The sequence below is a fragment of the Seriola lalandi genome, unplaced genomic scaffold (assembly GCF_002814215.2).
Source record: "Seriola lalandi dorsalis isolate HSWRI2012SDOR001 ecotype SW California unplaced genomic scaffold, Sedor1 jcf7180002054965, whole genome shotgun sequence".
Classification (NCBI taxonomy): Eukaryota; Metazoa; Chordata; class Actinopteri; order Carangiformes; family Carangidae; genus Seriola; species Seriola lalandi.
In genome coordinates this window covers 236,486-249,671 of record NW_019525516.1, presented here as the reverse complement: position 1 = coordinate 249,671, position 13,186 = coordinate 236,486, and the positions used below count along the sequence as shown (strand labels likewise).

General features: G+C 43.6%; 1 protein-coding gene across 1 annotated transcript in view; it reads left to right on the top strand.

The window, feature by feature from the left end:
• The window catches only part of snx29 (sorting nexin 29), a 128,056-nt gene that overhangs the window by 89,788 nt on the left and 25,082 nt on the right, over positions 1–13,186 (top strand). The window contains exon 19 of the mRNA XM_023395568.2: positions 12,316–12,456. Within this exon, the coding sequence (XP_023251336.1) occupies positions 12,316–12,456 (141 nt within the window). The remainder of the gene's footprint in view (positions 1–12,315; positions 12,457–13,186) is intronic.

The window sequence follows — 13,186 nt, the reverse complement described above, 5'->3', positions numbered from 1 at the left end:
CAGTTAAAGAGCTGGGATAACCTTCAGTCTCTTGCAGCCCTGGACAAAATAATTGGTGTAGAAGTCTAATAATTGGCCATGTCTCACCCCGAGCATGAAATAAAAACTCAGTCAAACAATATAAACTCACTTTTTTTCCCAGTGCATGTGGTTCTGTGTCTTTGAGTTGTGCAACGCTCATGGAGGGTGCCCAGCACCTGCTGTGGCACTTCATCAGTGAGCCGCCCTCCAATAAAAACTGCAAAGGTGCAGATGTTGGCCAGTGGAAAGGGGGACGTGAGGGGTGAGGCGGAGACTTTGTCTGCCCTTTCTCCCTGTAGGGATGATGGCGGCAGAATCGGGATTCGGCTGGTGACGGCGTTGTCCCTTCGAGGGGAGTGAGTGTGATGATCTCTGCTTTAACCTCAAGACTTCTGATTAGATCTAGAGCTGGGGTGTAATTTGTCAGTCTGCCTCACCCCCCTCCAGCTCTTCTCTCTGTGCTTCTTCTCTCTTGTTACTCACAATTTATATTTACCCATTTTGCTTGTGTCACTAATTGTCTGCCTCTCCCTCTCATGCTTCATTTTTCCCATCACTCCACTTTCCCCTCCCCTCTTTCTTTCTGCCCCATTCAGCTCTACTTTGCTCTACATCCTCCACTCCGCCTTTACCTTCAATCATTTACTCCCCAGCTTCCTTAATATGCTCAAAGCCAGTTCTCAGGACCCGTCAGTGACTCATTCATTCACACGAAAGAGGTGAGAGAGAAGGAGTCTCCCACCGTGACTGAGTTTTTAGTCAAATTGTTTGAGGAGGGACACACAAAGACGAAGAGTGGGAGGGAGGGAGGGAGGGAGATGACAGGAGAAGGGAGTGGGAGATGAGAAGAACAGAATAAAGGGAGCAATTGTGATAAAAGACGGAGATAAGAGCTGTGGCTTGTCCTGTTTTCCTCCCGCTGTGGCGTCAGACAGTTTTTCCAAGGTAGCCCCAAACTTAGACATTGAGTGCTCATATCTGGTGACCACCCGCTGGTCTTTAAGAACTTGTGCTGAGTCCTCAAGTGATAAAAGGCTTACAGCGTCTGGTGTATTGACGGCTGCTCTGTATGAGGAAGAAAGGAAGAACTGTTTTTTCCTCTGGGCCTTCAAAGCTGTATTTTAAAATCGGTGGGATTCGATCTTTGTCCCGCCTGCTCAGTCAGCCTCCTGATATTTTGCACCTGAGTGTGAGGGTTCCCACGGATTCCTTAGAAGTCTTAAAAGAGCTATTTGTTCGTTCTGCTATTGCTACGTAGCCCAACATTAGCATTAGCGGCTTCATTCCTTTATTCGCCAAGAGCTGTCTCCAGAGGTGGAAAACGTCTTATCACGCCTTGTCTTCTACTGAAGTTAGCATGCTAACCAGCTAGCCCCAGGCCCGTCTCGTCACTTTCCGATAGCGACTCACTGTGGCCTCCAGTCTGCCCTGAACACGCAGCTCGTACTGGAACCTCTGGTATCATAGAGACAATGATGGGTTAGGGTCAGGGTTAATAAGCTCTCTCAAAGTGGCAGTCCTGAACGTTTTCATTTAAATACATTATACATAAAAGCATTAAACTGGTGAAACTCAACTTGACTTTTATTATGAAGTCGTCACAGGGGGAAAAAAAAGGAAGATATATCCCTCAGAAGTGGGTGAAGAACAAAACCAGAGCTAAAAGAAGAGTGAATATTGGAGTCATCAGATGGTCTTAGACTAAGCTGCAGTATAAAAGAGACAAAACCACAGTCGGACAGCAGTTAAAATCTACAAGAACTGATTTTCTGGCCACTTGGGGGCAGCGGAAAAAAGCTGTAAAACAACACTGAGTTGATACGTGAATTTGTTAGCAAACATTAGCAAGTTTAAACATCCAGCAGATATGGTTCAATATTAGCATTAATCTGGAACCGTGTTTAACGACCTCTGTTTATGATCCCTGTATTTTTAACTAGGATTAAGTTAGTTTTGAGTTGGATTTCTTTTCCCACAAAGTGTCTGCATTGTTTTTTTTTTTTCTCCTCCATGTGTTTTAGATAACTGAAGCATCTATTCAACGAAATTCAATTTCAACAAAATTGTGTCTTTCAAAAGAGCTCCAATATGCACTTAGGGGTTGGTAGCGTTGTTTTCCTGAGATTGGTGGAGTGATGGGGCATTTTCTTCAATTGACACAGTATAGAATAGAAAATAGAAAACAGACTTTTTTAATAATAGCTCCCTCTCACATTTAGGAGTTGTTTTTGACAGGCATGTAGGAGAGGCTTGGGGAGTCAGTCGGTATAATGTGTGGAAAAACCCTCGCTGCACACTCTGCTTTAGTTTCACTTATTAGATTTTAATGAGAAGGATCCTCCTTGAAACACCAGCTGCTTCTTTCTTCCTTTTTTTTTTTTCACATTTCAAAGACTAACCGAAGCAAAACAAACGCGACGTACTGATGTGTGCGCCGCATGAAATAAAAAAGTTACAGTGCATTAACATCTGAGGAGCGGCTCGTTTTAAGGTGCTGTATTTACACAAAACGTGTTATTTGCCGAGGGGTGCCCAAACATTTGCACACAGCTGAATATGAAATTAAAATTAAAATTTGTTTCCTTCTTTCCAATCCGTCTTTCAGTGGTAAATACAAACACAACTCTTCACTTATCTCCTGTTACATTTTCTTGCTGAAGAGAAAAAGTCAAGGTAATTGGTGAGGCAGATTTTCTTCTTCTTCCTCTTCTGCGTTTGAAGACTTCACCTCAACCTCATAAACTTCCAGCAACCTCCCTCAAAAAGAGACAGAGTGTGTAGGACACACAAAAAGGTGAATGTCTTTATTTCATCTGCCAAGAGGACCCAAGGAGGGGATGAAAACCGGAGCTGGCTTCGGCCGATAGAAGAGAATGGTTCAGCATATAAAGAGTATTACATTCCCCATTCACTGAATCCATCAAGTTCATCATCAAGTTAATCAGAAGCAGAAATCTGTTGGTGTGTGGTGCTGCAGCTTTGTCGCTCTCATTAGCTTCCACTTAGCAACAGAACAGTGGCGTTTGAATGGTTTGGTTCAAATACCACATGCTGCTTCATCACGCTGCCACGGCGACGGCAATGGATGTTTTGCTCGTCGGTTTCTTTGTGGATTCATACAATCAGACGATAATTCCCCCATTTAATCATTCATTCATTTGTATAATTCAGAAGCGAGCACAGTCATCAAAAAAAGGGTGCTTAGTTTATTTTCTATCCACACGCCTCCACCCTCTCCTCCTCTTCACTCCTTTTCTCTGCCCTTCCACCTATTTTCTCAGTCTTTTTCTTACAGGTTCAACTGTGGTTGCTCTTTTCTTGATTGTCTTTAGTTCCTCCTCCTCCTCCTCCTCCTCCTCCTCCCAACAGCATTCTTCCTCCTCCTCGGCTCTTTCCTCATCTACATTCACCAGTTCCTTCTCGTCAGTGTCTAATTCTGTAAGATGTCAGGAGCAGCAAAGCTCTGAAATAAACAACGCATAAATAAAAGTTAAGGTAGTAATCACCCTCTCTCTTCCTGTCTTTTCTTTTTGGCATTGTCTCTGTATTTCTGTTTTTTCCCTTAGTTTTTCTCATCGTGATGTGTTTTTCTTGATCTTTGCTGCTTTTTTAAACAGTTATTTCTTTGGCTCTCAGAAGACCCGTGCACAGAGTTTTAAAGAGTCGTCTTGTCAGTTAAATTGTCAGAAATTCTTGTTTTTGAATAAACGGGAGAACTTTGGTGTTGAAGTGTTGGCGTGGCGTCTCGGCAAGGAACGCTTGTCAGTCAAACAGCGGGTCTTCTTCTTTGGTGATCCCCCCTGACTTTTCCTCCAGCACCACCATGAGCAGCGCTGTGCCGGTTCACACTTAAAATGAACTAGTTCAAAGTTCATCTTTTTAAATTTTGAGCTAAGTTCACACTTCCAAAAATGAACTAGTTCATGTTCATTTGTTCCATTTTTTTTTTTTTAAATAAATAAAGGCCGATATTCTTTTTCAACCTCTTTCTACCCATCCATCACCAGCCACAAGTCATCGCCACTCCCAAACTAAATGAATTATTGTACACCACAGAATCACAGACATTAGTTACATTTAAAATCTGTATATAAATATAATCTGCCTGAGTCTTCACTTGTTTGTTCATAAAACTGCTTCAAATGCTCAAACAAACTGCAGCAGCGGTAGATGCGTCTGTACCGCTGGTACCTGCCAAGCTGAGCCGTGTCCATGGAGACATCATGCGGCGTGCCGTATAACTGTCGTAAAAAAAAACCCCGTGATCGTGAGCGGCGTTCACTCTCACTCTCGCTGGTTTTTGACGAAAAATTTGCGGAACTGAATATTTTTTATTGCTAAAAACTAGTTGTTGAGCGTGGCAAATCTATACTTGATACACATCTGCATGTTAGCATTGTCACGGTGAGCACGTTAGCTTGCTGGTGTTTGCATTTAGTTCAAAGCCCTGCCTCACAGATCTATAACTGTACGTAGCCCTCATCGTTACCGACGCTGTTGTGGTTCGTGGACAGATAGCAGGTTTATTTTCGTCTTCAAACTCTATTTAAAGCAAAGCGGCATGTCAGTTGTTATCTTTGTGCCAAGTAGCTGTAAGTTAACCGCAAGAAATCTTTTAAATCGGCGACGTTAACGTCTCCAACTGATTTGCATCAAGTTGCCAAGCAACTAGCATGCAGTTCCCTCGCTCCTGTTCTCTTCTTCTACATTCCGATTAGTTGCTGCCGAACCGCGTCATAGCTCATTACCATGAAGTTTCCATCCACTTCAACACGCTGGCTCACATAGAAAATGAATGACTTCGTTCATTTCGACGTTCTTGGCTGCTTTCGGTCTGAACGTACAGAAAGTCTTTTTGTCTGTTGTCGGTTTATCTGTGTTGACTGTGGTATTACTGCTCGTATTAATTATTAATCATAAAGCTTTTCTTTTCTTTTTTTCCCTCCAAATAGCACTTCACTTGCTTTAAGCAGGGTTTCAGGCACATGAAAAGGATGCACTCATATATTGAGGTCTTTCCTTTTCTGTGGTCCTTTACTACTGCCCCTCCCTCCCTCCCCTCCTCCTCTCCAAGCCTCCAAATGGATTCTATTTTCTGCCTAATTGGGCAAATGTTTTGACCTACAATGATGAAGAGGGAGGGGTGATGACATGAGGCTCCACTGCCTTTGCTTTGGTTTGACTTGGCTCTCCTCCTCTCCTCTTGCTCCCTCATTCTCTCTCTCTCTCTCTCTCTGTTAATTTCTTTTTGCTGTAGTTTTTCTCTTGTTTCTTTCCTGCTTCCCTCTGGTTTGATTGACACCTTCCGCTGGTGTTACATTTCAACCAAACTCAACCAGATTGTGTCGGAACAGGTCGGAAGCAGATGGAGGTCATTACATGTTAATGTAGAACACACTAGATGCCCTCAAACATGATTTGGTGATGTGATACATTTGCCAAAAAAAAAAAAAAAAAAGCCATGGTCGGCCATCTTGCTTGTGCCTGGCAGTTGCGTAGTCTTCCAACTGTGAAGTGAGCAAAGAGGGCTCTTCTGTATGGGCCTCCTGTGGTGCTGGAAATGGGTTTGCACGAGTCTGTACACCTACAGTTAGCCTGGCTGTCGGATGGGGGAACAACAGACCAGGGTTTTCTCAGAGAGATACAGCGGGGAGAGAAACATCATTATCATCTGCACTTTCTGCAATCCTCAACCGCGCTGCTCCTAGTTCCACCTGCTTGTTGGAATACCCTCAGGCTAAAGACCCAGTTAAATGTCAAGCAAAGAAAAGCTGCAATTATCTGTTCACAGGCTTCCTGTTTCAGATCTGTGGTTCTGAAGTTATTTCACGGTACGTGAGGGCTCTTTTCCTCGGGAAGCTGCCGGGCTGTGTACTGTTACCCTGGATAAGGGTAACAGTACACATAAGGGGGGGTGTTTGGTTTCCTTTGAGTGTGCCACTTTGCATTTTCTACTCAGCTTCATGTGGGTTTTCTTCCAGGTGCTGGAACGTCCTCCCACATGTCACACACACAATTAGAAACTTTGAATCATGCATCATCATGCATGTGTGCATGCAGACCTCCGACCGGTTTGCAGTCGCTGAGGTGTCTGCTAATGGGCGTGCTAATGAATAAATGAAAGCACATGCTAGTCCTTTTACATCTAAACAGGCTGGGAAAACACAGAGCACAGCTTTTGTTACAGTGTCACCACCCAGGCGTAGTTAATGTCATTTGATAAGTGTCGTCTGACATCGATTGTTGAAATGAAGTGACACATTCTCACAAAAAGGGAACTGATTTCTTTCTTGTTTTGTTCACTTGCTGGCTACAGTCTTCATATGTATGTAGAGGGCCTCAGCTGGAAGTGAGGCTCCTGTTCTCGTTCACTGATGTTCCATCTTAAATGTCACCACTGATCTGTAGGATTAAGTCTGGCTCATTGAAATGAGCATCTAAAAAAGCTCACTGTTAATCAAGACACCACAGAGAACAAATAACAGAAACAACACAAAGATTTCTGAAACGTTCCTTAAGGAAAAGTTCAACATTTGGAAATACGTTTAATTTATGCTGCGAGTTAGACAAGAAAAAATTGACCCAGTCTCCGCTGGTTGCCAGGCAACCTCACGGTGAAAACTAGACTCCAGGAAGTCACTTTAGGAAGGCAGTAACCTTATCTTTAATAGACAGATATGAGAGTGGTATCAATTGTCTAATCTCACTCTATGCAAAAAAAAAAAGGGAATAAGCCTGTTTCTCAAATGTTGCGCTGTTCCTTCAAATTGTACCATTTTGTTTTGCGATTTGAAATCCACCAGTTCGAGGGGTTTGTAAGTCGTTTTTTGGGCTGAATGTAAAGCAGCGTTGGGTTCAGCCACGTTTTTCACTCCGTCTCCTGCTCATCTGATGGAACAGATACGCTCCCGCTTCAATCAATACAGCTGTTTACACAGGCTGCGTTTACTGCTTTACACATGTAACTACATTGATTATTGTCAAAGTGCAGCTGACCTACTCACAATACTGTGCCTGAATGCGTCATGTGCAGACACAAACAGAGGGCTGAAACTTCGGCTGCTGCTGTACTAGTGATGAAGCCTTTGCATTTTAAACCAAACCCTGGAGGGACCAAAATCTATGAACTGACAGTTAAATCTTTGTATTGTGTACCTTGCATCGGTGGGCAAACATCTTTCAAGAGTAGATCAGAAAGAGTTTGATTAGGGAACATCAACAGTGAACCAACCCCTAGACGGCCCCTCAGACTCAAGTCAGTCAGCACTTCTTTCTAAACTACTTTTTTTTTGTTGCAAAGATTTGTATCACAGAGAAAGTGAGGAATCCATTCAAGAGCCACAGAGACATCTTTCTGCGCCAACATTAGAGTCAATAGACAAAATTGCAATGCAGCTACTGTGTCAGACATGCAGACAGGACAGGAGCTGCGTACACACTTTTTCTTGACCTTTCGTTTCGCTTCAATATGGCCTGAAGCTGAATGCAGTGAGTTTCCACCTGAAGTAGGTGAGTCAATTTTGTGAGAAATGTGGCTTCACCAAAGAAGTAAATCACAGCAGTTCACCAATAAAAGACCTTTCTTATCATCATGAATTGCTTATACTTCACTAACCAAAGGTGGATTTTCCTTCTTATGTTGACTCATCGAGGTCATATTTTCATCAAACGTATTGTTATGCTTTGTCAGATATTCTCATAAGCCATTTAAATAACGACAGAAGGACTGTGTCCATCACAGTCGGGCCTTCAACAACAGCCAAAATCCATCAACCGTTTTTCCCGCACGTTCCCTCAGAACCGCGATTAGAGACGTTTGAAGACGGCCTCTATTGTAGATATCTGAGCGCCGGGGCTCAAACATTCAAGGATGCTGCAGTTTAGCTGTTGCCAAGATTTTTGTCAGAGATAATGAAAGACTATTTGTGATTAGTCAGGAGGAGGGAGCCTGGTAGCCGTGTGCAGAGGCTAATGTGTGTGCCATAAATAAGTATGCCAATGAGACGGTGTAAAGTGGATTAAGCTCGCTGCGCTAATACTGCCACATGTGAGGAGCTATTTGATGTCTGAGGAACTACAGACACTATGGGACTGATTCTAGCATCACATCTTTGCTAATGCAGCTCTTAATGTGCACTCAGACCCAAGAGATGACATGTGGCTGTAGAACCGGAGTACATGAGGATATTTTACAGTATGCACCCGCTGTATTCTGCTCTTTGAAGCAGTATGTTGAGTGGATTATGTTGAGATATATCTGATTTATTTTTTAGTTTCGGGATACAGTTTTATTCCAGGAAATGTCACACACTAACTGTAATGCTACTTTCAGGTCAGCGAGGTGGATTGCATCAGATGTTGGGGATGAAACTTCATCAAAATGTGTTAATTTGTTCTGCAGCGAGTTTTTCTTATCTTGTCAGGTATTTATGTTCAGTAGCATGTTTCAACAGAGTATATGCAATATGTAGAAGCACGGACCTTACTATGCCTAAACTATAATATATACATATACATATATACATTATGAAATGTCTAGCCCTCGACTTAATGTTACATTAAGTAATTGCTCAGTTTGGACTTCACTTTGACTTTGACAAGCCTGTTTTTTTTGTTTTTTTTTTACATTGATGGAGTGATTCAGGAAAGCGTGTAGATGTGGAAATTCATCTCTCTGTAGTTTTTGTGCTCTCGTGTATGAGATTATGAAGGTGACTGAAATGTCAGACAGCTTATTTTTGAACACGCTCCTGCATAGAAACACTTTTGACAAGTCCAGACTGAAGTAGTGAATTATGAAATATTGAGTAAAATGATGTGTGAACAATTCATACACCTTTAGATCCCAAACTTACTTAATGACATCGACCTTCATTTTCTTTGATTTTTTAAGGGCTGAAATGTCCAAGGTGGGAATTTGCAGATCCATATCTGCAGCCTATAAACGTGAATGTCCCTGACTGACTGATTGACTGACTGACTGAGTGATTGGGTGATCAAGTTACACTATTGGTCAGACGGTTGAGTATTGGTGCTTCCCCGTTGTCTGCTGCAAATTCAAAATGAATTGGTGCAAACAGTTTCTGTTGGGTGTGGGGTGGAAGCCCGTGCACATCCCTTCAGGTGAATATGTGTCAATGTTAGTAAAGTGTTTCAGAGATGGAGAGAACTTGCTGTTCTTCTCCTGGACAGGTAACAGGCTGCCGAGTTCATTTCCTGTAATATCTAAATGTGTTGTTGTGGTTGGTTATGTCGGTACATTTGCCATGAAAGCAGGCGATGAGTGGCGATGTTGAATGTTGCTAGAGCAAAGGGCCCGGGCCAGATTTGAACTGGGGCGGCTGCGTTAAGGACTCAACCTTAATGGTGCGCACTCAACCATGTGACCGACCATGTGACCGACCAGGAGGTCTCCACACGTACTAGGTTTTGACCTAATCTTGTTTATCTTAGTACATAAAATAGTTTCATACAGGGGACTTTGATTCATTCATCATGGCCCAGTTTAATCAGAATCTCCACCCCTCTCTTTGATCATGATGAAAGATGCCATAACACACACACACACACACACACACACACACACACACACACACACACTACCAGATCATAACAAGTCAGTTCTTCTCCTAACTTGCAAAAAAGAAGTTGGGCAAAAGCTCAGATGTGCCTCTGTAGGTCAGACACAAAGTGCTGAGATGACAAGTCTCCAGTCCATTAGTGGCCGTGTCTGCTCCAATCATGTCAATCGCTACTGTCATTTACCAGGTTCTGGTCTTTCCTTTAGTGCAGCTGCTCTTAAAACAAGTTGCTGTAAAGCAGGCGTGTCCCAGTGTGTGGAACTGCGGCCCCCCCCCCAAAATCAGGACAACTGCGGGAAATTTTTAGCAAATTGGCACCATTAAAAGTTTGCTGAGTTAGAGAATATCAGCTCCTGTTCGCGGTGCACCTGTTGATGTACATTCAGTTATCGCTGGATTACTTCGACACTGAAGAAAAACTTAAAACATGACGACTCTCAGGCAAGTTCTGTGTTATAGGGAGCATCTTTTCTTTTTCTTCCCCCTCAGCAGATTGACGGTCAAGTCAAGCTGAATCTAAAAACATGTACGTCTGTGTGTTCAGATTCAGAATGAGTGACATGACTATGAGAAGAAGCAGCTTGCCTTAATTTCCTCAGTCAGCTGTGTGCCGGCTGAGCGAGTGGGCCAAACTACAATAAGTTCTCTTGTCGTACTTTTCACCTCGTGCACTTTGCCTCACTTGCCTCTTCAATTCAGGGCATATGTATAAAAGTCTCAAAGCTATTATCCTACAATTACACCGTGGATAAAGTGAGTGTTTCCATAAAGTAGACAGAGAGAAGGTATACTTTCTCACCTCCCACTTAGTCAGTAAACGTCCATGTAAATGACGGTACATGATATAGAGCATTTAATTCAACTATACTGCGAAGTGTCATATTCTCATATCTTTTTATAACATTAACGGTGTCTAGACATGTCTGTCACCGATGCTGAAATATTAACAGCGGGACATTCAGGACAGCTAACAAAGCTTCAGCTGTCAGTCTCTTCTTAATGGCTGTCCAAAATGCCACATTTTCCATGTTTGTCATGTAACCTAGACGGCGCAGTAGCATGAGCGCTGACAAAGATCACTGAATAACGGAAAGTGTCACCTCAAAACAAAAAATTCTGTCATTATCTACCTGCTCCTGCGCCCGTCAAAATGTCCCGGAGGTTGACATGAATGCAAAATGCAGTCACTTCCTGTGGCCCGTTGCACATCTGAAGAGGGCATTAATTCATGGAAATGTGATTAAGAAGAAGATTAATTCGATTAAGTCGTCTAATTTGTTATGAAAGTGTGTACAGACATTTATGGTCACCAGAGGATGAATCTGAGAGTTTGTTGATCCAGTCAAACTTTTCCCTTATTCAGCGAGATTTCTGTCTCGACAGCTACTGGATAGATTCGTTTTCTACAGACGTTCACAGCTCCCAGATGATGAAACCGTGTTACTTTGATTGTCTGGCTTCATCGTGAGGTAGATGTTTTTATTTTTTCTAGTCGGATGTTTTGACAAGTGTTGGATGGATTTGGTACGGACTCACAGATTCACCCTCTGCACTTCTGGGTAACTGCTGAAGTGTGCGTCAGTTCTTGACGTTGTAAGGTATTGGGGAGACGCTGTTGGACCTCTGACAGTATTTGTGTTGGGAGTGTACTGGTGCCGTAAGCCCTGGCTCCAGTGCCCCAGTGCAGCAGCTCGGCGGAACAGCCAACTGGAACAGCGCTCTTAACAGAACGGCACGCACGCTCAGTCGGCTCCATGTGACCCTGACGCTAAAGTTACGTTAAAGGTGACTCACAATGTGAAGTTGAATGTCGCTGCCCAGGGTTTGTTATGTACTGACGACTATTCAGAGCCAGAAATAAACATCCAAAAAGGGGCGGCATGTTGTGTGGAACTTCCTGCAGACGGTCGCGGAGCAGTAAAGGCCGTGAGAACACTCTCCGGACGCCGTGGCTCTGGAAGGGAACATGCAGTGAAGCATTATGGCGCAGTTTTGACGTCGTTGTCTTTTGTTTACTTTATTTTTTTGTTTTTGTCTGATGGGGGGGGGGGGGGGGGGGGGGGGCGGCGCGCCTGGGTGCATTTGGTCGATTTTTAAATCAATTCCTCTTCTCATGTACCTGAATCGAGTCTATTTTTTGTGGCTGGGCACTTTAAAATTGAATTCTCGAAAAAGCCGTTCTGCTTTCTCTTTTGTCTCTGTGCATTCCCTGTTTTTTTTTTTTTTTTTTTTACTGTGAAAATGAAACCCAGCTCCTACTCTTTTTCACCCTCTCTTTCTTGTAATAGGCTCATCTTTCCTTCTCTCTCTGCTGCCTCTATCTTCCGTGAGTCTGAATAAAGCAGCTAATGGTGCATAGAAATGGTGGCAGCACAGTCACCTCTATAGACAGACTCTTTCTCCGTTTTGTTGTCGCAGTATGTAAGTGAAAATACACATTCACGAGGATGAGAGGAAGTCCTTCTTTCACACATCTCGTTTATTTATTGGAAGTGTTCGATGACAAACAGTGTGCTGTTGGTGTGTTTTCTTTTTTTTCCCGCTATAGCACATTTGATAACCGGATCGTTTGATTAGAAAACATCCCACAGGGGGAAATGCCTGTAAGCTGGTCCACTCAGTAACCAGTGTGAACCACAGAACCACTTTGTCTCCACAGGTTTGTGAGGAGACGATAATGACCGTGACGTTGTCTTACCTTTCCTTTCCTTAGGTGTACATCCGCATCCTGGACAATGAGTGGAACGTGTACAGACGTTACACAGAGTTCAGGGAGCTCCACAACCACCTGAGGACCCAGTTTCCACAGGCGGACACCTTCAACTTCCCACCCAAGAAAGCCATAGGGAACAAGGTGAGCTAACAGTAACCCCGCCCCTAACCTGTCTGTCTGCGCCTCTGTCTCTCTGTCCACCGCTTGTGTCAGGCAGTGGTAAATAAAGAATAATACACTGTATGACACCAGCTGATAAATATTTTAAAACAACTAAGCTCACGTGGCGCATGTGTTTGTTACGATAACGGCGGCAGATTTACAGCGTAGAATTCTTTAAACAATGAGTCTTTGATGGAAACTGTTTCCTCAACTTAAGACGGGGTTTTTACTGTAGATGCTTCTCGGCCTTAGAAGGAATACTGCTTTAGCTTAGTGCTGTAGCCACCGACGCCACCGACCAACCTCTTCCAACGCAGGGTGTCGGTCCACATGTGCATCTGTTTGGTGTGTGGAGAAAAACCAAAGCGGTGCCTAGTTATAGTTACCAAACTCTGACCGGACAGTCGCTGGCTGCTCGGCTTTACTGGAAGGTCAGTCGAACCATAAAGGAAACAGTCCCCACACGACTTTCACCAGTTATCATAAAAATTTACATCAGCCTATAAACTGTTGAGCAAATAAAGTGGCGATCAAAGGAGGTTAACCACCGTCAGCTCCCCGCCGGCGGTTTATCACTCCTCCTCTTGCTTCGTCCTTTTCTGTTTTGCTGACGCACCCCCAGCTTCACTCTTCCTCTGCAGGGGACAGTTGCTTCCCCGGTAACTTAGAGCTCTCTCTCACTCCCCTCACCCCTCTCCTCTCTCCCTCC